This window comes from Oncorhynchus mykiss, chromosome 23 (assembly GCF_057628025.1).
Source record: "Oncorhynchus mykiss isolate SJ-2025 chromosome 23, ASM5762802v1, whole genome shotgun sequence".
Taxonomy (NCBI): Eukaryota; Metazoa; Chordata; class Actinopteri; order Salmoniformes; family Salmonidae; genus Oncorhynchus; species Oncorhynchus mykiss.
The window spans coordinates 41,161,810-41,189,753 of NC_143044.1; the positions used below are offsets into that span (position 1 = coordinate 41,161,810).

At 42.2% G+C, this 27,944-nt stretch overlaps 1 protein-coding gene across 1 annotated transcript; it reads right to left on the bottom strand.

The window, feature by feature from the left end:
• Nucleotides 1-275: 275 nt before the first annotated feature.
• On the bottom strand, nucleotides 276-26,273 carry dnai2b (dynein, axonemal, intermediate chain 2b). The gene is made up of 13 exons (XM_036960748.2): nucleotides 26,133-26,273; nucleotides 25,315-25,505; nucleotides 24,814-24,975; nucleotides 10,092-10,213; nucleotides 6,108-6,250; nucleotides 5,680-5,793; nucleotides 4,961-5,100; nucleotides 4,577-4,699; nucleotides 4,179-4,402; nucleotides 3,856-3,991; nucleotides 3,514-3,660; nucleotides 3,095-3,313; nucleotides 276-530 (listed from the first exon to the last, which is right to left on the bottom strand). The coding sequence occupies exons 2-13, from the start codon at nucleotides 25,495-25,497 to the stop codon at nucleotides 498-500; spliced, it is 1,746 nt and encodes a 581-aa protein (XP_036816643.1). The 5' UTR covers nucleotides 25,498-25,505; nucleotides 26,133-26,273; the 3' UTR covers nucleotides 276-497.
• Nucleotides 26,274-27,944: the final 1,671 nt, after the last annotated feature.

Here is a 27,944-nt window from a genome sequence, read left to right on the forward strand (position 1 = left end):
TCCCAAATCTGGAATGGTAATGGTCCATCTATGGGTCCTTTCCCTCTATCCTCAACAAGGTCTTCAATGTCACACTGCACTCACTTTGAATGAGTCACTGTTATAATTAATGAGTCAGACTGTGCAGCCTGTACTGTGCTCTTGAAATTGCACACAAATAACTACAATCCAAGACTCTCTGACATTCATTGAGGCTTGGCATATGACTAATTTCATACAATGTGCCCCCCGCCGTCATGATTTCTACAAAGGAAACAAATGTCAAAATCCCAAGACACAGCAAAATACATTTCCTTTAATCAATGAAGAAAACTCTAATAATGATTTATAAATAACAATAATTAAACAGGACCTCAATCCTGTTAATGAGTTCTGCATGACTCACTGAGAACGTCTATTTCTCTGTTAATAAAAAATACCTTGCTGTTTTTATTCGATTGATTCAGGATTACATTTCAAACAGCATGTAAAACACGGTGTTGTTAAGGTGTTCTGTCTCAGACTTCTTTCTCTTCACACACGTCTTTCTCCTGAGAGGGGCGACACAATGATATTACAGCATCAGTTTGAGCACAGAATCTACTGTATGTATCTGTAAGTAATTGACAATTACATTAGAAGTATACATAGCTTTTAACGTCACGGAAAGGTACAAAAATACCAACAATCTATTTAATTCATTCCTATTTTCTTATTAGAAAATATTTCCATCATTACTGGGGGAAAAAATTGCATTTGGAAATTTACAGTCAGATTTACAGGTTGAGTTTTCTTTCTCTAGACGAGCTAACAGTAGCTTTTAATAGTCCCCAATCTTAAATGGGGCACTGGACCAAAACAAGGGGCAATTTGTTACCCTTGGACAAAGAGGTGCAGCTACATTTGACAGGTGGTGATGTTATACAGGCAGGAGGAGATCAGCAATGACTTCAGTCAAAAAATAAACATTTTGATTTTACTCAGTTGTCAACTGTGTCATACTTAGCTTTTAAACAAAATCCGGACCTCCTCACCAGCCCCCTCTAAATGTATAAACCATTGACAACGTATATCAAACAGGAAATGTAACTCTTTGATATAACTTGTCACTCTGACATGAGCCTCTCTCCAGCTATTGTCCTGAAGTTCTCAAACATCTTCACGGGAGAGAGTTCAATTATGGCCTGCACTGCAGGCAAGAAAACCTGCCCTCTAGATACAGCTGAATTACTATCACAGCAGGGAGGGACATATTGACACTCAGATGAGACAAACCCATGTAGTTATACTTCATCCACACATGATCAACTATAAGATCATCAGAGCCGCCATGGTGCACAGAACATAGTGTCTAAGTTCATGCTGTATATAGGCCACCTCATGTTAATGTATTGCCAGATGAATGCCATTACAGGCTGGTGATGTTTGTTATGCTACTGAAATAGCCAACTAATTCAGTCATAAGACATAAACTCAGCAAAAAAAGAAATGTCCTCTCACTGTCAACTGCATTTATTTTCAGCAAACTTAACATGTTATGTTCATACAAATATTTAAACAAGATTCAACAACTGAGACATAAGCTGAACAAGTTCCACAGACATGTGACTAACAGAAATGGAATAATGTGTCCCTGAACAAAGGGGGGGGGGGTCAAAATTAAAAATCAAAAGTAACAGTCAGTATCTGGTGTGGCCACCAGCTGCATTAAGTACCGCAATGCATCTCCTCCTCATGGACTGCACCAGACTTGCCAGTTCTTGCTGTGAGATGTTACCACACTCTTCCACCAAGGCACCTGCAAGTTCCCGGACATTTCTGGGGGGAATGGTCCTAACCCTCACCCTCTGATCCAACAGGTCCCAGAAGTACTCCATGGGATTGAGATCACTAGCAATAGCAGAACACTGACATTCCTGTCTTTCAGGAAATCATGCACAGAACGAGCAGTGTGGCTGGTGGCATTGTCATGCTGGAGGGTCATGTCAGGATGAGCCTGCAGGAAGGGTACCATATGAGGGAGGAGGATGTCTTCCCTGTAACGCACAGCGTTGAAATTGCGTGCAATGACAACAAGCTCAGTTCGATGATGCTCTGACACACTACCCCAGACCATGACGGACCCTCCACCTCCAAATCGATCCCGCTCCAGAGTACAGGCCTCTGTGCAAGGCTCATTCCTTCGAAAAATAAATGCAAATCCGACCATCACCCCTGGTGAGACAAAACCGAGACTCGTCGGTGAAGAGCACTTTTTGCCAGTCCTGTCTGGTCCAGCGATGGTGGGTGTTGTGCCCATCGGCGACGTTGTTGCCGGTGATGTCTGGTGAGGACCTGCCTTACAACAAGCCTACAAGCCCTAAGTCCAGCCTCTCTCAGCCTATTACGAACAGTCTGAGCACTGATGGAGGGATTGTGCGTTCCTGGTGTAACTCGGGCTGTTGTTGATGCCATTCTGTACCTGCCCTGCAGGTGTGACGTTCAGATGTACTGATCCTGTGCAGGTGTTGTTACACGGTCTGCCACTGCAAGGAAGATCAGCTGTCCATCCGGTATCCCTGTAGCGCTGTCTTAGGCGTCTCACAGTACGGACATTGCAAAGTATTGCCCTGGCCAGATCTGCAGTCCTCATGCCTCCTTGCAGCATGCCTAAGTAACACGCAGATGAGCTGGGCAATTTTCTTTTGGTGTTTTTCAGAGTCAATAGAAAGGCCTCTTTAGTGTCTTACGTTTTCATAACTGTGACCTTAATTGCCTAACATCTGTAAGCTGTTAGTGTCTTAACGACCGTTCCACAGGTGCGTGTTCATTAATTGTTTATGGTTCATTGAACAAGCATAGGAAAGTGTTTAAACCCTTTACAATGAAGATCTGTGAAGTTTGACGATTTTTATGAATTATCTTTGAAAGACAGGGTCCTGAAAAAGGGACGTTTCTTTTTTTGCTGAGTTTATAAACAGATTAATAAAAACCCACTGGGCACAAACTGGTTGAATCAACATTGCTTCACATTATTTCAACAACAAAAATCAATGGATGAACTGATTGGATTAGTAAAAAGTTATCAACCTGAAGGAAGTTCAGAATGTTTTCTTTTCACTCAATCCCTTCTAACCTTTTTTTCTTGCTCCTTAGCTCTCTTCTTCAGCTCAGCTTCTACTATCTCATAGAACTCTGCCTCCGTGCGAGTTGCTAGCTCCTCGACGCTCTCTTCTCCGTCTCCCTCCTTGGTGTCCTCGTCCTTGCTCTGCTCCGAGCGGCTGCGCTCCTTCAGACGCATCTCACGGTGGCGCGCCTCCAAGATCTTCTCCCGTTTGGTCTCCCGCTCAAACATCTGACCAAAGACACACAGAGTCAATCCAATAGTATAGATAGGTGAGGAGAGAAAATAGTAGAATAGAGCAGGGCAGGGGTAGCCTGTTCCCAGATCTGTTTGTGTTGTCTGGCCAACTCCTATGGTCAATGTCACACCACAATGATCTGGGACCAGGCTAGGGCAGAGATGGATGTTCTGAGGTAGAGGGTCTCTCTCACCGCAGTGGCTAGGGCCTTCTCGTTCCTCTGGAGGGTACACAGCCCTGGGGAGATTTCCAGCAGGGTGGCAGTGCCCAGCTGAGAGCCACAGGCCAGGAAGCGCCCGTTATCCTGCACCCGCAGGCTGTACAGAGCCTCATCACACACCTAGAATACAATAGAACTTCATTGTCTATCCGATGGTGGACATTTTCTTTGGCATGACCATACAAGAATTCTACCAACGATAACAACCCAACACAACAGAACAGGGTTTCCCAGGGTCATTTAGGCCTGGCAGGTGTTGAGTGAAGGCTGGACAAAGTGTTTTGAGAATACAGACAGGTGTTTCAAGGGACATACTTTTAGACTGAGGGTGGGGTCGTTCTGTTTGAAGAGGAAGTCCCAAACGTCTAGCGTCCCGTCCATTTTGACGGTGAAGAACACAGAGGGTCGTACTGGACTCCAGCAGCCATCTGACAGATAGGCCATATGGTATCTATGGCAACCAACAGGGGTCATTTTACAATAGGTCAATATTACAGGAGGCGAGTTGTATGCCAAATCACTGCTTATGTGTATTAGAACCTAAAGAGTGTTATGAATCTATCAGATCCTAAAAAGACTTTGAATCTATCTGTGAAGTAGCTATATCATCTGCTTTATGTTTCAGAGGGACCCTTTACTTTGTCCACATGATGGACGACTCCTTGATGTCTTCGGACCAGATGCGGGCTGTCCAATCGGCTACGGTCAGGAAGTTCTTGGGGAAAAAAGGGTTCCTTTGCAGGGCGTAGATTGGGCCGTGATGACCGCTGTACGTACACACTATCTTCTCTGCCGGGGTCTTGGCCTTGCGGTTACAGGAGACCACCAGCCCTTGCTCTGTCCCTACCATAAACTTTGTGGGCTGAATAAGAAGAGAAAACATCATGTTCAATTGTAGGTCTTACTTTTGTACAAATAAATAATATACTGGATCTCCTACTCCAGGTGATACAATAATATGTTAGGCTGATCCATACTCCTAATTCATCAACAGTGAAACAACAAAGTGATAGTCCAGTCTAGAGATCCTCCTCACCATAGTGGTCTCAAACTCCAGTGAGATTGCCCCCAAGGCATTGTCCAGGTTGCCCTTTTTGTTGGGGTCCAGTACCAGCCTCTCTGTGGGCTCACTCATCTTACGGATGTCCCACCACAGCACCTTATAGACAGAGAACAGGGGTCAACTCAGTCTACTTGCCTTCAATAGACATATTATTACATAACTTCTGGGTATGGCCAAATGGTAGTTTAAGGTCAGAGACAGTGTACCCCTCCCAGACCAAGAGTATCAGACTTCACTGCCCATGAGCATTTTGTGCTTCCCTGACCTATTGTGCCTGCTTGGCTTGAGAAAGGTTAAGGTGACAAAGGCCTTTAATCAAATCAAATCATTATTGCTTAATTTGTAGGTCTGGCTCACCTGGCCGTCCGTAGATGCAGAGAAGGTATCGGTTCCTGTCTTTGACTGCAACCAGATGACTTTGTAGACAGGGTCTCTGTGGCTGTGCTCTATTGTGGACATTTCCACCGGCTGGCTCCCCTTGCGAGTGTCCCAATAAGCTGCTCAGACAAAGACATTTTACTTAGTGTACATTCACAAACACACATGAAAGCGGGTGCGCACACACACACAAGAGTTGGTGGTCAATTCCATTTCATTTCAGGAAGTACACTGAAATCCCAATTCTCTTCAATTAGGAACATTTGGCATAGGAATTTGGTTTACTTTCCGAATTGACTGGAATTTAAATGGAATTTAACCCAAATATTACACAAGCACATATAACACACAACTTAATTTCTGAATTTCATATTGAGCTGTCAAAGCCTGAACAATATCCTGAGGCAATATACTTCAATGTGTAAATAAGGGAGCATCCACACAAACACATCCAGACCTGGACTTACGTAACTCAAAGCATTATGACATTTCCAATAGAAAAAAACGGAATATTAACTTTAAACAGTACGATCCTGGGGTAAATGGGACAAACAGAAAATAAAAAGGATGAAAGACAGTCAGAGTAAGATGATGGCCTGACCATACCCCCAATGTTCTGTACAGCTACCGAGCTGACAGGAACCATGACACTCTCTGGAGAATAAAAGGAGAGAACATTGTGCTGTTGAAGGACGCACCGATCTGGCCATTGTAGCTGCCTCCGACCAGGATGTGAGAGTCTTTGGGGTTGTACTCCAGACAGACCAGTAGAGAGACCGGTTTCAGGGTCATCTCTGGCTTATTGGGATTCTCTGAAGATGCAACAGACGGGATTCAATTGATTACTAGACATCGTAGTTTACATTGATTTTCTGAACAACCAATTAGGGCGGAAAATGTGTTAGTCTCATTGTGACAGCTATTGCAATGATAGTCACTCTGTTAGAAAGAGAAATATCAAATGAAATATATAGATTTACGCAGAAACAGTGTTCCTTTTACTTCATTCTCCCTGATAGTCACCAGTTGAAGTATCCTGGGGTAAGTAATGTTTTTGGGATAAATTAAAAACAGATGTTGAGTCTAATAGCTAAAATAAAAATAAAACAGGAAGTATTACACCTACCAATGTCCCATATATATGAGTCATAGCTCATGTCTGGAGAGATGTTCTGGAACCCTAGTGAAGAGTAGGCCACAGCCAGTTTACAGCTGCCATCGGGATGCCAGGACAGACAGGTGGCAGTGCGCTTTATCTCGTTCGGGTCTCTGGAAGATCAAAACACAACAGCGATGTAAAACCACTTAAAGTAGTGGGGACCCCATTTTTTCAGACAGAATTTCTGGGGACCCCATTTCTTTCATAAGAATTTCTAGCGACCCCACCCCAAATCTAATGAGACAACCTTAAAATCTGTACATTTCTATTTTTACATTAACGAATAACTTTCAATTCATTATATTTTCAAAATGAAAAGAAAACAAATACATTTAACTAAAAACATATGTACAGTGCATTCAGAAAGTATTCAGGCCCCTTGACTTTTTCCACATTGTTACGTTACAGCCTTATTCTAAAATGGATTTTATCATTAATCTACACAAAATACCTCATAATGATGAAGAAATAACAGATTTTTATAAGTCTTTCCAAATTCATGTCAAATAAAAAACGGTAAATATCACATTTACCTATGTATTCAGGCCCTTTACTCAGTACCTTGTTGAAGCACCTTTTGCAGCGATTACAGCCTCAAGTCTTCTTGGGTATGACGCGACAAGCTTGGCACATTTGTATTTGGGGAGTTTCTCCCATTCTTCTCTGCAGATCCTCTCAAGCTCTGTCAGATTGGATGGGGAGTGTCGCTGTCCAGCTATTTCCAGGTCTCTTCAGTGATGTTCGACCGGGTTCAAGTCCGGGCTCTGGCTGAGCCACTCAAGCACATTCATAGACTTGTCCGGAAGCCACTCCTGCTTTGTGTGCTTATGGTCATTGTCCTGTTGGAAGGTGAACCTTAGTCCCAGTCTGAGGTGCTGAGTGCTCTGGAGCAGGTTTTCATCAAGGATCTCTCTGTACTTTGCTCTGTTCATCTTTCCCTCAATCCTTACTAGTCTCCCAGTCCCTGCCGCTGAAAAACATCCCCACAGCAAGATGCGGCCACCACCATGCTTCACCGTAGGGAAGGTGCCAGGTTTCCTAAAGACGTGACGCTTGGCATTCAGTCCAAAGAGTTCAATCTTGGTTTCATCAGACCAGAGAATCTTCTTTCTCATGGTCTGAGAGTAATTTAGGTGCCAAAACGCGCTGTCATGTGCCTTTTACTGAAGAGTGGCTTCTGTCTGGCAACTCTACCATAAAGGCCTGATTGGTGGAGTGGTGCTGTAGAGATAGTTATCCTCTGGAAGGTTCTCCAATCTCCACAGAGGAACTCTGGAGCTGGAGCTCTGTCAGAGTGACAATCAGGTTCTTGGTCACATCCCTGACCAAGGCCCTTCTCCCCCGATTGCTCAGTTTGGCCAGGCAGCCAGCTCTAGGAAGAGTTGGTGGTTCCAAACTTCTTCCGTTTAAGAATGATGGAGGCCACTGTGTTCTTGGGGATCTTCAATGCTGCAGACATTTGTTGGTACAGTTCCCCAGATCTGTGCCTTGACACAATCCTGTCTTGGAGCTCTACGGACAATTCCTTCAACCTCATGGCTTGGTTTTTGCTCTGACGTGCTCTGTCAACTGTGGGACCTTATATAGACAGGTGTGTGACTTTCCAAATCATATCCAATCAATTGAATTTACCACAGGTGGACTCCAATCAAGTTGTAAAAGATCTCAAGGATGATAAATGAAAACAGGATGCACCTGAGCTTAATTCCGAGTCTCATAGCAAAGGGTCTGAATACTTATGTAAATAAGGTATTGTTTTTTATTTTTAATACATTTGCAAAAATTTCTAAAAGCCCGTTTATCTTTTGTCATGAGGTACTGTGTGTAGATTGAGGGGGAAAACAATGTAATCCATTTTAGAATAAGACTAACGTGACAAATTGTGGAAAAGGTCTGAATACTTTCCGAATGCACTGTATTAGAGGACGACCGATTATGATTTTTCAGCGCCGATACTGATTATTGGAGGACCAAAAAAAGCCGATACCGATTAATCGGTCTATTATTATTTTATTTTTTGTAATAATGACAATTACAACAATACTGAATTAACACTTATTTTAACTTAATATAATACATCAATGAAATCAATTTAGCCACACATAAATAATGAAACATGTTCAATTTGGTTTAAATAATGCAAAAACAAAGTGTTGGAGAAAAAAGTAAAAGTGCAATATGTGCCATGAAAGAAAGCTAACGTTTGAGTTCCTTGCTCAGGACATATGAAAGCTGGTGGTTCCTTTTAACATGAGTCTTCAATATTTCCAGGTAAGAAATTTTAGGTTGTAGTTATTATAGGAATTATAGGACTATTTCTCTCTATACGATTTTTATTTCATATACCTTTGACTATTGAATGTTCTTATAGGCACTTTAGTATTGTCAGTGTAACAGTATAGCTTCCGTCCCTCTCCTCGCTCCTACCTGGGCTCGAACCAGGAACACATCGACAACAGCCACCCTCGAAGCAGCGTTACCTATGCAGAGCAAGGGGAACAACTACTCCAAGTCTCAGAGCGAGTGACGTTTGAAACGCTATTAGCGCGCACCCCGCTAACTAGCTAGCCATTTCACATCGGTTACATCAGCCTAATATTGGGAGTTGACAGGCTTGAAGTCATAAACAGCGCTGTGCTTGTGAAGAGCTCCTGGCAAACGCATGAAAGTGCTGTTTGAATGAATGCTTACGGGCCTGCTGGTGCCTACCATCACTCAGTCAGACTGCTCTATCGAATCAGACTTAATTATAACATAATAACACACAGAAATACGAGCCTTTGGTCATTAAAATTGTCAAATACGGAAACGATCATTTCGAAAACAAAATGTTTATTCTTTCAGTGAAATACGGAACCGTTCCGTATTTTATCTAACGGATGGCATCCCTAAGTCTAAATATTGCTGTAACATTGTACAACCTTCAATGTTATGTCATAATTATGTACAATTCTGGCAAATTAGTTACGGCCTTTGTTAGGAATAAATGGACTTCACGCAGTTCACAACGAGCCAGGCGGCCCAAACTGCTGCATATACCCTGACTGCTTGCACGGAACGCAAGAGAAGTGACAATTTCCCTAGTTATAAGAAATTCATACTTGTGTATTGATTTTGAAGAAAGGCATTGATGTTTATGGTTAGGTACATTGGTGCAACGACAGTGCTTTTTTCGCAAATGCGCTCTTTAAATCATCACCTGTTTGTCGAAGTAGGCTGTGATTCAATGAGAAATTAACAAGCACCGCATCGATTATATGCAACGCAGGACACACTAGATAAACTAGTAATATCATCAACCATGTGTAGTTAACTAGTGACTATTTTAAGACTGATTGTTTTTTATAAGATAAGTTTAAAGCTAGCTAGCAACTTACCTTGGCTTCTTGCTGCCCTCGCGTAACAGGTAGTCACCCTGCCACGCAGGCTCCTCGTGGAGTGCAATGTAAGGCAGGTGGTTCGAGCGTTGGACTAGTAACCGGAAGGTTGCAAAAATGAATCCCCGAGTTGACAAGGTAAAAATCTGTCATTCTGCCCCTGAACAAGGCAGTTAACCCACTGTTCCTAGGCCGTCATTGAAAATCATAATGTCTTCTTAACTGACTTGACTAGTTAAATAAAGGTGTCAAAAAAAATTGGGCCAAATCGGTGTCCACAAATACCGATTGTTATGAAAACTTGAAATCGGCCGTAATTAAATCGGCCATTCCGATTAATCGGTCAACCTCTACACTGTATATATATATTATATTTCTCAAAAACGTTATATTGTCCCATACAATAATTGTTTTTGTTCCACTAACTTAAGAGAGACACCAGACACTGGTAATATAGCCTTAAATAACAATATCATCATTAATGGATTCTATGAGGGCAATAACTACAACCATTGTTGTTGTTATGCAAGTCTAACACTGTTGAACGATAGGTTAATAGAAGTCAGGGAGGCACCTGAAAACATTGATGGTTTTGGCTGAGGGCTGCTCCTCGGACTCCTCCACCACCTCCTCCTCTTCAAAGTACTCCTGGTAGATGTTGATGGCATTGTTTTGTTTGATGCAATGCTCCATATTCTGTGTTAGAATGGGAGGAACAGAGGAGGGCTCTGATAAGAGATGGAGAGAATAACCAGTTCTGAAAGGGAGAGGTGGAGAGAATAACAAGTGCTCCTTTCCATCTATTAAACTACTGTAGCAGCTAATACATGTATTTGGGACAATGTAGATTTAGGGTCAGTTATAACACCCTTACTCTGCAGAAATGTAGATTTAGGACCAGTTAACACCCCTAGTTTGGAGCAATGTAGATTTAAGACCAGTTAACACCCCTAGTCTGGAGCAATGTACAGTAGATTTAGGGCCAGTTAACACCCCTAGTCTGGAGCAATGTAGATTTAAGACCAGTTAACACCTCTAGTCTGGAGCAATGCAGATTTAGGACCAGATAACACACCTAGTCTGGAGCAATGTAGATTTAGGACCAGTTAACACCCCTAGTCTGGAGCAATGTAGATTTAGGGCCAGTTATAACACCCTTACTCTGCAGAAATTTAGATTTTAAGACCAGTTAACACCCCTAGTCTGGAGCAATGTAGATTTAGGACCAGTTAACACCTCTAGCCTGGAGCAATGTAGATTTAAGACCAGTTAACACCTCTAGTCTGGAGCAATGTAGATTTAGGACCAGTTAACACCCCTAGTCTGGTGCAATGTACTGTAGATTTAGGGCCAGTTAACACCCCTAGTCTGGAACAATGTAGATTTAGGACCAGCTAACACCTCTAGTCTGGAGCAATGTAGATTTAGGACCAGATAACACCCCTAGTCTGGAGCAATGTAGATTTAGGGTCAGTTAACACCCCTAGTCTGGAGCAATGTAGATTTAGGGTCAGTCAAAACCCCTAGTCTGGAGCAATGTAGATTTAGGTTCAGTTATAACACCCTTACTCTGCAGAAATTTAGATTTAAGACCAGTTAACACCCCTAGTCTGGAGCAATGTAGATTTAGGACCAGTTAACACCCCTAGTCTGGAGCAATGTAGATTTAGGTTCAGTTATAACACCCTTACTCTGCAGAAATTTAGATTTAAGACCAGTTAACACCTCTAGTCTGGAGCAATGTAGATTTACGGCAATGTACAGTTGCGCCAGATTTAGGACCAGTTAACACCCCTAGTCTGGTAGATTTAGGACCAGTTAACACCTCTAGTCTGGAGCAATGTACAGTAGATTTAGGACCAGTTAACACCTCTAGTCTGGAGCAATGTAGATTTAAGACCAGCTAACACCTCTAGTCTGGAGCAATGTAGATTTAGGACCAGTTAACACCCCTAGTCTGGAGCAATGTACCGTAGATTTAGGGCCAGTTAACACATCTAGTCTGGAGCAATGTAGATTTAGGGTCAGTTATAACACCTCTAGTCTGGAGCAATGTAGATTTAGGGTCAGTTATAACACCTTTACTCTGCAGAAATTTAGATTTTAAGACCAGTTAACACCCCTAGTCTGGAGCAATGTAGATTTAGGACCAGTTAACACCTCTAGTCTGGAGCAATGTAGATTTAAGACCAGTTAACACCCCTAGTCTGGAGCAATATAGATTTAGGACCAGTTAACACCCCTAGTCTGGAGCTATGTACAGTAGATTTAGGACCAGTTAACACATATAGTCTGGAGCAATGTACAGTAGATTTAGGACCAGTTAACACATCTAGTCTGGAGCAATGTAGATTTAGGACCAGATAACACCCCTAGTCTGGAGCAATGTAGATTTAGGGTCAGTTAACACCCCTAGTCTGGAGCAATGTAGATTTAGGACCAGTTAACACACCTAGTCTGGAGCAATGTAGATTTACGGCAATGTACAGTTGCGCCAGATTTAGGACCAGTTAACACCCCTAGTCTGGTAGATTTAGGACCAGTTAACATCCCTAGTCTGGAGCAATGTAGATTTAGGACCAGTTAACACCTCTAGTCTGGAGCAATGTAGATTTACGGCAATGTACAGTTGCGCCAGATTTAGGACCAGTTAACACCCCTAGTCTGGTAGATTTAGGACCAGTTAACATCCCTAGTCTGGAGCAATGTACAGTTGCGCCAGATTTAGGACCAGTTAACATCTCTAGTCTGGAGCAATGTAGATTTAAGACCAGTTAACACCTCTAGTCTGGAGCAATGTACAGTAGATTTAGGACCAGTTAACACCTCTAGTCTGGAGCAATGTATATTTAGGACCAGTTAACACCCCTAGTCTGGAGCAATGTAGATTTAGGACCAGTTAACACCCCTAGTCTGGAGCAATGTACAGTAGATTTAGGACCAGTTAACACCCCTGGTCTGGAGCAATGTACAGTAGATTTAGGACCAGTTAACACCTCTAGTCTGGAGCAATGTAGATTTAAGACCAGTTAACACCTCTAGTCTGGAGCAATGTACAGTAGATTTATGACCAGTTAACACCTCTAGTCTGGAGCAATGTAGATTTAAGACCAGTTAACACCTCTAGTCTGGAGCTATGTACAGTAGATTTAGGACCAGTTAACACCCCTAGTCTGGAGCAATGTACAGTAGATTTAAGACCAGTTAACACCTCTAGTCTGGAGCAATGTACAGTAGATTTAGGACCAGTTAACACATCTAGTCTGGAGCAATGTACAGTAGATTTAGGACCAGTTAACACATCTAGTCTGGAGAAATGTAGATTTAGGACCAGTTAACACCTCTAGTCTGGAGCAATGTAGATTTAAGACCAGTTAACATCTCTAGTCTGGAGCAATGTACAGTAGATTTAGGACCAGTTAACACCTCTAGCCTGGAGCAATGTAGATTTAAGACCAGTTAACACCTCTAGTCTGGAGCAATGTAGATTTAGGACCAGTTAACACCCCTAGTCTGGTGCAATGTACTGTAGATTTAGGGCCAGTTAACACCCCTAGTCTGGAACAATGTAGATTTAGGACCAGCTAACACCTCTAGTCTGGAGCAATGTAGATTTAGGACCAGATAACACCCCTAGTCTGGAGCAATGTAGATTTAGGGTCAGTTAACACCCCTAGTCTGGAGCAATGTAGATTTAGGACCAGTTAACACACCTAGTCTGGAGCAATGTACAGTAGATTTAGGGTCAGTCAAAACCCCTAGTCTGGAGCAATGTAGATTTAGGTTCAGTTATAACACCCTTACTCTGCAGAAATTTAGATTTAAGACCAGTTAACACCCCTAGTCTGGAGCAATGTAGATTTAGGACCAGTTAACACCTCTAGTCTGGAGCAATGTAGATTTACGGCAATGTACAGTTGCGCCAGATTTAGGACCAGTTAACACCCCTAGTCTGGTAGATTTAGGACCAGTTAACATCCCTAGTCTGGAGCAATGTACAGTTGCGCCAGATTTAAGACCAGTTAACACCTCTAGTCTGGAGCAATGTACAGTAGATTTAGGACCAGTTAACACCTCTAGTCTGGAGCAATGTAGATTTAAGACCAGCTAACACCTCTAGTCTGGAGCAATGTAGATTTAGGACCAGTTAACACCCCTAGTCTGGAGCAATGTACCGTAGATTTAGGGCCAGTTAACACATCTAGTCTGGAGCAATGTAGATTTAGGGTCAGTTATAACACCTCTAGTCTGGAGCAATGTAGATTTAGGGTCAGTTATAACACCTTTACTCTGCAGAAATTTAGATTTTAAGACCAGTTAACACCCCTAGTCTGGAGCAATGTAGATTTAGGACCAGTTAACACCTCTAGTCTGGAGCAATGTAGATTTAAGACCAGTTAACACCCCTAGTCTGGAGCAATGTAGATTTAGGACCAGTTAACACCCCTAGTCTGGAGCTATGTACAGTAGATTTAGGACCAGTTAACACATATAGTCTGGAGCAATGTACAGTAGATTTAGGACCAGTTAACACATCTAGTCTGGAGCAATGTAGATTTAGGACCAGATAACACCCCTAGTCTGGAGCAATGTAGATTTAGGGTCAGTTAACACCCCTAGTCTGGAGCAATGTAGATTTAGGACCAGTTAACACACCTAGTCTGGAGCAATGTAGATTTACGGCAATGTACAGTTGCGCCAGATTTAGGACCAGTTAACACCCCTAGTCTGGTAGATTTAGGACCAGTTAACATCCCTAGTCTGGAGCAATGTAGATTTAGGACCAGTTAACACCTCTAGTCTGGAGCAATGTAGATTTACGGCAATGTACAGTTGCGCCAGATTTAGGACCAGTTAACACCCCTAGTCTGGTAGATTTAGGACCAGTTAACATCCCTAGTCTGGAGCAATGTACAGTTGCGCCAGATTTAGGACCAGTTAACATCTCTAGTCTGGAGCAATGTAGATTTAAGACCAGTTAACACCTCTAGTCTGGAGCAATGTACAGTAGATTTAGGACCAGTTAACACCTCTAGTCTGGAGCAATGTATATTTAGGACCAGTTAACACCCCTAGTCTGGAGCAATGTAGATTTAGGACCAGTTAACACCCCTAGTCTGGAGCAATGTACAGTAGATTTAGGACCAGTTAACACCCCTAGTCTGGAGCAATGTACAGTAGATTTAGGACCAGTTAACACCTCTAGTCTGGAGCAATGTAGATTTAAGACCAGTTAACACCTCTAGTCTGGAGCAATGTACAGTAGATTTATGACCAGTTAACACCTCTAGTCTGGAGCAATGTAGATTTAAGACCAGTTAACACCTCTAGTCTGGAGCTATGTACAGTAGATTTAGGACCAGTTAACACCCCTAGTCTGGAGCAATGTACAGTAGATTTAAGACCAGTTAACACCTCTAGTCTGGAGCAATGTACAGTAGATTTAGGACCAGTTAACACATCTAGTCTGGAGCAATGTACAGTAGATTTAGGACCAGTTAACACATCTAGTCTGGAGAAATGTAGATTTAGGACCAGTTAACACCTCTAGTCTGGAGCAATGTAGATTTAAGACCAGTTAACATCTCTAGTCTGGAGCAATGTACAGTAGATTTAGGACCAGTTAACACCTCTAGCCTGGAGCAATGTAGATTTAAGACCAGTTAACACCTCTAGTCTGGAGCAATGTAGATTTAGGACCAGTTAACACCCCTAGTCTGGTGCAATGTACTGTAGATTTAGGGCCAGTTAACACCCCTAGTCTGGAACAATGTAGATTTAGGACCAGCTAACACCTCTAGTCTGGAGCAATGTAGATTTAGGACCAGATAACACCCCTAGTCTGGAGCAATGTAGATTTAGGGTCAGTTAACACCCCTAGTCTGGAGCAATGTAGATTTAGGACCAGTTAACACACCTAGTCTGGAGCAATGTACAGTAGATTTAGGGTCAGTCAAAACCCCTAGTCTGGAGCAATGTAGATTTAGGTTCAGTTATAACACCCTTACTCTGCAGAAATTTAGATTTAAGACCAGTTAACACCCCTAGTCTGGAGCAATGTAGATTTAGGACCAGTTAACACCTCTAGTCTGGAGCGATGTAGATTTACGGCAATGTACAGTTGCGCCAGATTTAGGACCAGTTAACACCTCTAGTCTGGTAGATTTAGGACCAGTTAACATCCCTAGTCTGGAGCAATGTACAGTTGCGCCAGATTTAAGACCAGTTAACACCTCTAGTCTGGAGCAATGTACAGTAGATTTAGGACCAGTTAACACCTCTAGTCTGGAGCAATGTAGATTTAAGACCAGCTAACACCTCTAGTCTGGAGCAATGTAGATTTAGGACCAGTTAACACCCCTAGTCTGGAGCAATGTACCGTAGATTTAGGGCCAGTTAACACATCTAGTCTGGAGCAATGTAGATTTAGGGTCAGTTATAACACCTCTAGTCTGGAGCAATGTAGATTTAGGGTCAGTTATAACACCTTTACTCTGCAGAAATTTAGATTTTAAGACCAGTTAACACCCCTAGTCTGGAGCAATGTAGATTTAGGACCAGTTAACACCTCTAGTCTGGAGCAATGTAGATTTAAGACCAGTTAACACCCCTAGTCTGGAGCAATATAGATTTAGGACCAGTTAACACCCCTAGTCTGGAGCTATGTACAGTAGATTTAGGACCAGTTAACACATATAGTCTGGAGCAATGTACAGTAGATTTAGGACCAGTTAACACATCTAGTCTGGAGCAATGTAGATTTAGGACCAGATAACACCCCTAGTCTGGAGCAATGTAGATTTAGGGTCAGTTAACACCCCTAGTCTGGAGCAATGTAGATTTAGGACCAGTTAACACACCTAGTCTGGAGCAATGTAGATTTACGGCAATGTACAGTTGCGCCAGATTTAGGACCAGTTAACACCCCTAGTCTGGTAGATTTAGGACCAGTTAACATCCCTAGTCTGGAGCAATGTAGATTTAAGACCAGTTAACACCTCTAGTCTGGAGCAATGTAGATTTACGGCAATGTACAGTTGCGCCAGATTTAGGACCAGTTAACACCCCTAGTCTGGTAGATTTAGGACCAGTTAACATCCCTAGTCTGGAGCAATGTACAGTTGCGCCAGATTTAGGACCAGTTAACATCTCTAGTCTGGAGCAATGTAGATTTAAGACCAGTTAACACCTCTAGTCTGGAGCAATGTACAGTAGATTTAGGACCAGTTAACACCTCTAGTCTGGAGCAATGTATATTTAGGACCAGTTAACACCCCTAGTCTGGAGCAATGTAGATTTAGGACCAGTTAACACCCCTAGTCTGGAGCAATGTACAGTAGATTTAGGACCAGTTAACACCCCTAGTCTGGAGCAATGTACAGTAGATTTAGGACCAGTTAACACCTCTAGTCTGGAGCAATGTAGATTTAAGACCAGTTAACACCTCTAGTCTGGAGCAATGTACAGTAGATTTAGGACCAGTTAACACCTCTAGTCTGGAGCAATGTAGATTTAAGACCAGTTAACACCTCTAGTCTGGAGCTATGTACAGTAGATTTAGGACCAGTTAACACCCCTAGTCTGGAGCAATGTACAGTAGATTTAAGACCAGTTAACACCTCTAGTCTGGAGCAATGTACAGTAGATTTAGGACCAGTTAACACATCTAGTCTGGAGCAATGTACAGTAGATTTAGGACCAGTTAACACATCTAGTCTGGAGAAATGTAGATTTAGGACCAGTTAACACCTCTAGTCTGGAGCAATGTAGATTTAAGACCAGTTAACATCTCTAGTCTGGAGCAATGTACAGTAGATTTAGGACCAGTTAACACCTCTAGCCTGGAGCAATGTAGATTTAAGACCAGTTAACACCTCTAGTCTGGAGCAATGTAGATTTAGGACCAGTTAACACCCCTAGTCTGGTGCAATGTACTGTAGATTTAGGGCCAGTTAACACCCCTAGTCTGGAACAATGTAGATTTAGGACCAGCTAACACCTCTAGTCTGGAGCAATGTAGATTTAGGACCAGATAACACCCCTAGTCTGGAGCAATGTAGATTTAGGGTCAGTTAACACCCCTAGTCTGGAGCAATGTAGATTTAGGACCAGTTAACACACCTAGTCTGGAGCAATGTACAGTAGATTTAGGGTCAGTCAAAACCCCTAGTCTGGAGCAATGTAGATTTAGGTTCAGTTATAACACCCTTACTCTGCAGAAATTTAGATTTAAGACCAGTTAACACCCCTAGTCTGGAGCAATGTAGATTTAGGACCAGTTAACACCTCTAGTCTGGAGCAATGTAGATTTACGGCAATGTACAGTTGCGCCAGATTTAGGACCAGTTAACACCCCTAGTCTGGTAGATTTAGGACCAGTTAACATCCCTAGTCTGGAGCAATGTACAGTTGCGCCAGATTTAAGACCAGTTAACACCTCTAGTCTGGAGCAATGTACAGTAGATTTAGGACCAGTTAACACCTCTAGTCTGGAGCAATGTAGATTTAAGACCAGCTAACACCTCTAGTCTGGAGCAATGTAGATTTAGGACCAGTTAACACCCCTAGTCTGGAGCAATGTACCGTAGATTTAGGGCCAGTTAACACATCTAGTCTGGAGCAATGTAGATTTAGGGTCAGTTATAACACCTCTAGTCTGGAGCAATGTAGATTTAGGGTCAGTTATAACACCTTTACTCTGCAGAAATTTAGATTTTAAGACCAGTTAACACCCCTAGTCTGGAGCAATGTAGATTTAGGACCAGTTAACACCTCTAGTCTGGAGCAATGTAGATTTAAGACCAGTTAACACCCCTAGTCTGGAGCAATGTAGATTTAGGACCAGTTAACACCCCTAGTCTGGAGCAATGTACAGTAGATTTAGGACCAGTTAACACATCTAGTCTGGAGCAATGTAGATTTAGGACCAGATAACACCCCTAGTCTGGAGCAATGTAGATTTAGGGTCAGTTAACACCCCTAGTCTGGAGCAATGTAGATTTAGGACCAGTTAACACACCTAGTCTGGAGCAATGTAGATTTACGGCAATGTACAGTTGCGCCAGATTTAGGACCAGTTAACACCCCTAGTCTGGTAGATTTAGGACCAGTTAACATCCCTAGTCTGGAGCAATGTAGATTTAGGACCAGTTAACACCTCTAGTCTGGAGCAATGTAGATTTACGGCAATGTACAGTTGCGCCAGATTTAGGACCAGTTAACACCCCTAGTCTGGTAGATTTAGGACCAGTTAACATCCCTAGTCAGGAGCAATGTACAGTTGCGCCAGATTTAGGACCAGTTAACATCTCTAGTCTGGAGCAATGTAGATTTAAGACCAGTTAACACCTCTAGTCTGGAGCAATGTACAGTAGATTTAGGACCAGTTAACACCTCTAGTCTGGAGCAATGTATATTTAGGACCAGTTAACACCCCTAGTCTGGAGCAATGTAGATTTAGGACCAGTTAACACCCCTAGTCTGGAGCAATGTACAGTAGATTTAGGACCAGTTAACACCCCTAGTCTGGAGCAATGTACAGTAGATTTAGGACAAGTTAACACCTCTAGTCTGGAGCAATGTAGATTTAAGACCAGTTAACACCTCTAGTCTGGAGCAATGTACAGTAGATTTATGACCAGTTAACACCTCTAGTCTGGAGCAATGTAGATTTAAGACCAGTTAACACCTCTAGTCTGGAGCTATGTACAGTAGATTTAGGACCAGTTAACACCCCTAGTCTGGAGCAATGTACAGTAGATTTAAGACCAGTTATCACCTCTAGTCTGGAGCAATGTACAGTAGATTTAGGACCAGTTAACACATCTAGTCTGGAGCAATGTACAGTAGATTTAGGACCAGTTAACACATCTAGTCTGGAGAAATTTAGATTTAGGACCAGTTAAGACCTCTAGTCTGGAGCAATGTAGATTTAAGACCAGTTAACACCTCTAGTCTGGAGCAATGTACAGTAGATTTAGGACCAGTTAACACCTCTAGCCTGGAGCAATGTAGATTTAAGACCAGTTAACACCTCTAGTCTGGAGCAATGTAGATTTAGGACCAGTTAACACCCCTAGTCTGGTGCAATGTACTGTAGATTTAGGGCCAGTTAACACCCCTAGTCTGGAACAATGTAGATTTAGGACCAGCTAACACCTCTAGTCTGGAGCAATGTAGATTTAGGACCAGATAACACCCCTAGTCTGGAGCAATGTAGATTTAGGGTCAGTTAACACCCCTAGTCTGGAGCAATGTAGATTTAGGACCAGTTAACACACCTAGTCTGGAGCAATGTACAGTAGATTTAGGGTCAGTCAAAACCCCTAGTCTGGAGCAATGTAGATTTAGGTTCAGTTATAACACCCTTACTCTGCAGAAATTTAGATTTAAGACCAGTTAACACCCCTAGTCTGGAGCAATGTAGATTTAGGACCAGTTAACACCTCTAGTCTGGAGCAATGTAGATTTACGGCAATGTACAGTTGCGCCAGATTTAGGACCAGTTAACACCCCTAGTCTGGTAGATTTAGGACCAGTTAACATCCCTAGTCTGGAGCAATGTACAGTTGCGCCAGATTTAAGACCAGTTAACACCTCTAGTCTGGAGCAATGTACAGTAGATTTAGGACCAGTTAACACCTCTAGTCTGGAGCAATGTAGATTTAAGACCAGCTAACACCTCTAGTCTGGAGCAATGTAGATTTAGGACCAGTTAACACCCCTAGTCTGGAGCAATGTACCGTAGATTTAGGGCCAGTTAACACATCTAGTCTGGAGCAATGTAGATTTAGGGTCAGTTATAACACCTCTAGTCTGGAGCAATGTAGATTTAGGGTCAGTTATAACACCTTTACTCTGCAGAAATTTAGATTTTAAGACCAGTTAACACCCCTAGTCTGGAGCAATGTAGATTTAAGACCAGTTAACACCCCTAGTCTGGAGCAATGTAGATTTAGGACCAGTTAACACCCCTAGTCTGGAGCTATGTACAGTAGATTTAGGACCAGTTAACACATATAGTCTGGAGCAATGTACAGTAGATTTAGGACCAGTTAACACATCTAGTCTGGAGCAATGTAGATTTAGGACCAGATAACACCCCTAGTCTGGAGCAATGTAGATTTAGGGTCAGTTAACACCCCTAGTCTGGAGCAATGTAGATTTAGGACCAGTTAACACACCTAGTCTGGAGCAATGTAGATTTACGGCAATGTACAGTTGCGCCAGATTTAGGACCAGTTAACACCCCTAGTCTGGTAGATTTAGGACCAGTTAACATCCCTAGTCTGGAGCAATGTAGATTTAGGACCAGTTAACACCTCTAGTCTGGAGCAATGTAGATTTACGGCAATGTACAGTTGCGCCAGATTTAGGACCAGTTAACACCCCTAGTCTGGTAGATTTAGGACCAGTTAACATCCCTAGTCTGGAGCAATGTACAGTTGCGCCAGATTTAGGACCAGTTAACATCTCTAGTCTGGAGCAATGTAGATTTAAGACCAGTTAACACCTCTAGTCTGGAGCAATGTACAGTAGATTTAGGACCAGTTAACACCTCTAGTCTGGAGCAATGTATATTTAGGACCAGTTAACACCCCTAGTCTGGAGCAATGTAGATTTAGGACCAGTTAACACCCCTAGTCTGGAGCAATGTACAGTAGATTTAGGACCAGTTAACACCCCTAGTCTGGAGCAATGTACAGTAGATTTAGGACCAGTTAACACCTCTAGTCTGGAGCAATGTAGATTTAAGACCAGTTAACACCTCTAGTCTGGAGCAATGTACAGTAGATTTATGACCAGTTAACACCTCTAGTCTGGAGCAATGTAGATTTAAGACCAGTTAACACCTCTAGTCTGGAGCTATGTACAGTAGATTTAGGACCAGTTAACACCCCTAGTCTGGAGCAATGTACAGTAGATTTAAGACCAGTTATCACCTCTAGTCTGGAGCAATGTACAGTAGATTTAGGACCAGTTAACACATCTAGTCTGGAGCAATGTACAGTAGATTTAGGACCAGTTAACACATCTAGTCTGGAGAAATTTAGATTTAGGACCAGTTAAGACCTCTAGTCTGGAGCAATGTAGATTTAAGACCAGTTAACACCTCTAGTCTGGAGCAATGTACAGTAGATTTAGGACCAGTTAACACCTCTAGCCTGGAGCAATGTAGATTTAAGACCAGTTAACACCTCTAGTCTGGAGCAATGTAGATTTAGGACCAGTTAACACCCCTAGTCTGGTGCAATGTACTGTAGATTTAGGGCCAGTTAACACCCCTAGTCTGGAACAATGTAGATTTAGGACCAGCTAACACCTCTAGTCTGGAGCAATGTAGATTTAGGACCAGATAACACCCCTAGTCTGGAGCAATGTAGATTTAGGGTCAGTTAACACCCCTAGTCTGGAGCAATGTAGATTTAGGACCAGTTAACACACCTAGTCTGGAGCAATGTACAGTAGATTTAGGGTCAGTCAAAACCCCTAGTCTGGAGCAATGTAGATTTAGGTTCAGTTATAACACCCTTACTCTGCAGAAATTTAGATTTAAGACCAGTTAACACCCCTAGTCTGGAGCAATGTAGATTTAGGACCAGTTAACACCTCTAGTCTGGAGCAATGTAGATTTACGGCAATGTACAGTTGCGCCAGATTTAGGACCAGTTAACACCCCTAGTCTGGTAGATTTAGGACCAGTTAACATCCCTAGTCTGGAGCAATGTACAGTTGCGCCAGATTTAAGACCAGTTAACACCTCTAGTCTGGAGCAATGTACAGTAGATTTAGGACCAGTTAACACCTCTAGTCTGGAGCAATGTAGATTTAAGACCAGCTAACACCTCTAGTCTGGAGCAATGTAGATTTAGGACCAGTTAACACCCCTAGTCTGGAGCAATGTACCGTAGATTTAGGGCCAGTTAACACATCTAGTCTGGAGCAATGTAGATTTAGGGTCAGTTATAACACCTCTAGTCTGGAGCAATGTAGATTTAGGGTCAGTTATAACACCTTTACTCTGCAGAAATTTAGATTTTAAGACCAGTTAACACCCCTAGTCTGGAGCAATGTAGATTTAAGACCAGTTAACACCCCTAGTCTGGAGCAATGTAGATTTAGGACCAGTTAACACCCCTAGTCTGGAGCTATGTACAGTAGATTTAGGACCAGTTAACACATATAGTCTGGAGCAATGTACAGTAGATTTAGGACCAGTTAACACATCTAGTCTGGAGCAATGTAGATTTAGGACCAGATAACACCCCTAGTCTGGAGCAATGTAGATTTAGGGTCAGTTAACACCCCTAGTCTGGAGCAATGTAGATTTAGGACCAGTTAACACACCTAGTCTGGAGCAATGTAGATTTACGGCAATGTACAGTTGCGCCAGATTTAGGACCAGTTAACACCCCTAGTCTGGTAGATTTAGGACCAGTTAACATCCCTAGTCTGGAGCAATGTACAGTTGCGCCAGATTTAGGACCAGTTAACATCTCTAGTCTGGAGCAATGTAGATTTAAGACCAGTTAACACCTCTAGTCTGGAGCAATGTACAGTAGATTTAGGACCAGTTAACACCTCTAGTCTGGAGCAATGTATATTTAGGACCAGTTAACACCCCTAGTCTGGAGCAATGTAGATTTAGGACCAGTTAACACCCCTAGTCTGGAGCAATGTACAGTAGATTTAGGACCAGTTAACACCCCTAGTCTGGAGCAATGTACAGTAGATTTAGGACCAGTTAACACCTCTAGTCTGGAGCAATGTAGATTTAAGACCAGTTAACACCTCTAGTCTGGAGCAATGTACAGTAGATTTATGACCAGTTAACACCTCTAGTCTGGAGCAATGTAGATTTAAGACCAGTTAACACCTCTAGTCTGGAGCTATGTACCGTAGATTTAGGACCAGTTAACACATCTAGTCTGGAGCAATGTAGATTTAGGGTCAGTTATAACACCTCTAGTCTGGAGCAATGTAGATTTAGGGTCAGTTATAACACCTTTACTCTGCAGAAATTTAGATTTTAAGACCAGTTAACACCCCTAGTCTGGAGCAATGTAGATTTAAGACCAGTTAACACCCCTAGTCTGGAGCAATGTAGATTTAGGACCAGTTAACACCCCTAGTCTGGAGCTATGTACAGTAGATTTAGGACCAGTTAACACATATAGTCTGGAGCAATGTACAGTAGATTTAGGACCAGTTAACACATCTAGTCTGGAGCAATGTAGATTTAGGACCAGATAACACCCCTAGTCTGGAGCAATGTAGATTTAGGGTCAGTTAACACCCCTAGTCTGGAGCAATGTAGATTTAGGACCAGTTAACACACCTAGTCTGGAGCAATGTAGATTTACGGCAATGTACAGTTGCGCCAGATTTAGGACCAGTTAACACCCCTAGTCTGGTAGATTTAGGACCAGTTAACATCCCTAGTCTGGAGCAATGTACAGTTGCGCCAGATTTAGGACCAGTTAACATCTCTAGTCTGGAGCAATGTAGATTTAAGACCAGTTAACACCTCTAGTCTGGAGCAATGTACAGTAGATTTAGGACCAGTTAACACCTCTAGTCTGGAGCAATGTATATTTAGGACCAGTTAACACCCCTAGTCTGGAGCAATGTAGATTTAGGACCAGTTAACACCCCTAGTCTGGAGCAATGTACAGTAGATTTAGGACCAGTTAACACCCCTAGTCTGGAGCAATGTACAGTAGATTTAGGACCAGTTAACACCTCTAGTCTGGAGCAATGTAGATTTAAGACCAGTTAACACCTCTAGTCTGGAGCAATGTACAGTAGATTTATGACCAGTTAACACCTCTAGTCTGGAGCAATGTAGATTTAAGACCAGTTAACACCTCTAGTCTGGAGCTATGTACCGTAGATTTAGGACCAGTTAACACCCCTAGTCTGGAGCAATGTACAGTAGATTTAAGACCAGTTAACACCTCTAGTCTGGAGCAATGTACAGTAGATTTAGGACCAGTTAACACATCTAGTCTGGAGCAATGTACAGTAGATTTAGGACCAGTTAACACATCTAGTCTGGAGAAATGTAGATTTAGGACCAGTTAACACCTCTAGTCGGGAGCAATGTAGATTTAGGACCAGTTAACACCCCTAGTCTGGAGCAATGTACAGTAGATTTAGGACCAGTTAACACCTCTAGTCTGGAGCAATGTACAGTAGATTTAGGACCAGTTAACACCTCTAGTCTGGGACAATGTAGATTTACGGCCAGTTAACACCCCTAGTCTGGAGCAATGTAGATTTAGGGACACACTCACACTGCCCAGCTGCATGATGGTGCTGAAATAATGCTCATCTTTCTCCACTTTCTTTCTGAAGCGGATGGTCTGCTCCATCTCCTGAGGATTGACGTCCTTGGGCCAGCCTCCCTCCACATGGTTTATCCCCCTGGTGTCTGACTCAAAGCGCTCAGTGTTCACCTACAAAGAAAGGGCCAGGCAGGACAGGCAGGATTCACACACGGCCGTAGTGGCCTGGTTACAGACAGTCTGAATAAATAGTGTTGGAGTGAAATGTACATAGGCTGCCAGATGCTGCTTATTATCTCATAATGATGCAGAAGCTGTATTTATCTAACACAAACTTTGCTGATATGACACTCAACATACCCAATTAAAATTGGTGTGTGTTGCTCAAGTCTTGTGAAATGTTTAGGTTGTGTAATAAATGATCATACACGTACCAGGGAATGATAAAATCTATTACTTGTCGTACATTTTTATGTTACAGGTGACAGGGTGTTAGTCTACAATGTTCACCTCATGCTCGGACATCTCTTGTGTGCACTGTATGGGAATATCGCAAGGGTCTCTCTCAATGAAGTTGGATGCCAGAGAAGGATCAGGGAGGATGTCCACATGCAACTCAGCAGGCCGATCAGAGAAATTACACTGTCGCCCAAACTCATTGCGCTTCTTGGTGTACACATGAACTATCTCCATTGTGAGTGCTATCGGGACATAGATTGGAGAGAGGAAAGATTCAGGTTAGGCTATGGGCCTACTTGTTTATCTACCAACACAAGTCAAGGATTAGTTCACCTGATGATGGAATTAACACGAACAATAGAAAAAGGTGCAGTGACTGGATGTATATTACACCGTACAGGGTTACAGTAACTGCTCTTGATGAAAATAATTAACCCTATTCAAAAGGGGAGGGGAGGTTACCTGCAAGGTGGCAATGTCAACCAAACTGGTGAATGACGAGCTTCCAATCAATCAACATGTGTGTGTCAGTTTGCTAGCTTTGTCTCGGTTAACTTTACAATGTAACCAACTCATGATGGTTAGCCTAAGTAGCCACATTTACAAGAGATATCTATTTGGGGGGAGTTCAAAGTGTGCTAACATTGTCGTTAGCTGACTAACATTACTAGTAGCTAGCTAACTTTTGCCAGCCGGACGATGCATGGGTAGCTAACGTTAGCTAGATAACGTTAACGGTTAATCAAGCATCACTTGAGCCAGAGTATCATGTAACGTTAGCTATATTATCTAACATGGCATTCTTATTGTTTTGAATGTTCGAATCAAACGACTGTCAATAAACCGAAATCATAATGAAATATTCTTACCTTTCCTCTTGAGGATATAAAATAATGAAATGAAGCGTCAAAACTCCCTGCCGTACCCTCAAATGTTTGGATTTCCCCCACTCTCAACGCAACACAAAAGTAGCAGCATACCGTATCCTAGCAACACATATCACACTGGGCAGGGTATGACCGCCCACACTGGGAGAGTCAGTGGACCAAAGGCTGCTCTGCACAGGAGCTCAGCGTAACCAATTGGTGTAACCATACAATTACATTTCATTGAAGCCCACACCTGGGGCCTGTTGCACAAAACTAGGATAAGGGATTAAGCCAGGATATTTTGGTGATCCTGGCTCAATTGATCCGTAATCCGGTTGCACTAAAGATGGATAGGGGGCAGGAGGATATGTTATGGTATAAATTACCATGGAGATTTATTCTGTGGAGCTAGCCTGCTCCAGACCAGGCTAAATTCCAGGATCTATTTAATCTCATCCCTAATGTCAGTCAGCAGTCACCACAAATGGAAACCAATAGTTATTTCACTGCTCACTATACATTGTTATCACATATAACTAGACCCACTGTTATTTAAACGTTTGTGATCATTAATTTCAATGATTTTGGATAAAAAAAGATTTTTAGATGATGTTGCTATCATTAGATAATTTACAGTTTCCCATAGACTATAAGGCTATATATAAAATGCTAGAATATTAGGGCCACAGAGGGGAAAAAAACACAAGTCATAATATTGTAACCAGTTGTTTTAAAGGAGGACAGTTGTTAAAATGACAGATGTGGGGCATTTCGTGAAATTGTACTTCAGTATGGTTTCATAAACAAAGACATGCTGATGTGCCAGAATATTAAGTATCACATTGTCATAAGTATCAAAACTGTAAAAACAATATGTAGCTTTTCTGCAGAAAGAACCAGCCTCATAAATTTATGACTTTATCCTTTTTCTTCAGTGTGGCCCTAGTACTCTGTCATATAAACAAATACACATTCCATATGAATATAAAAACACAATGTGTAACATTATGTTCCTTTATTGAATAAGGACAAAACAAAGCAGGTAAACCATCAGCTCCTTTCAAAACTGAAGTCACAGTGACTCTACAAGATGGAAAGCACAGAATCTAAGCATATTATACAAAATGATACATATACAGACCTTTGAATGTGTATAACACACCCTGCATGTCTGCACACTAAAATAAATGCAGGACAAATCCATACACATCAACTGAACAGACAAATGAATGGATGCAGTAGCCTCCCTGCAGCCTTGTATTACACACAGTATACCGCACAAACATCATAAGAGGCCAAATTCGTCAAAAAACGAACCCAAAAAAACCCAAATTCCTCTGCCACCGCAGGACATATTTAACCAAAATTGAAAGCACACATACTAACTAAAATAATTCAACACATATTGGTCCCTCAGCAGCCGACCACTGTCGTCACCAGGGAAGATTGCCGGATTGTCCCAGTCCATGGCTGGTGAAGGCCCCACAATATATGCTTGTGCTTTGTTAAATATTAGTCAGGGACCATACCATTCTGCATAATGTTCTTGTATTTGATTTTGACCTGCTGCCATGTCCGTTTTGGCCCGTTCATGTTTAATACACACACACACACACACACACACATTTAATGGAGTCACACTGCAAAAAAATTACTTGGTATTTTTGTCTTGTTTTCAGTAAAAATATCAAAAAATGTATCATAGCTTTATACAGTGTGATGGAGTTACTTTACACAATTTCACTCATATCTGCAGTGCATTTCAATAAAAAATTTAACCGTTTCATAATTACAGTACAACTGCATTTTTGG

Coding starts and splice junctions, on each gene's coding strand:
- dnai2b (XM_036960748.2), bottom strand. CDS start 25,497: ATGGAGATAGTTCATGTGTACACCAAGAAGCGCAATGAGTTTGGGCGA. Junction 24,976..25,314: donor AAGAGATGTCCGAGCATGAG/GTGAACATTGTA, acceptor CTTTCTTTGTAG/GTGAACACTGAGCGCTTTGA. Junction 531..3,094: donor CTAAGGAGCAAGAAAAAAAG/GTTAGAAGGGAT, acceptor CGCCCCTCTCAG/GAGAAAGACGTGTGTGAAGA.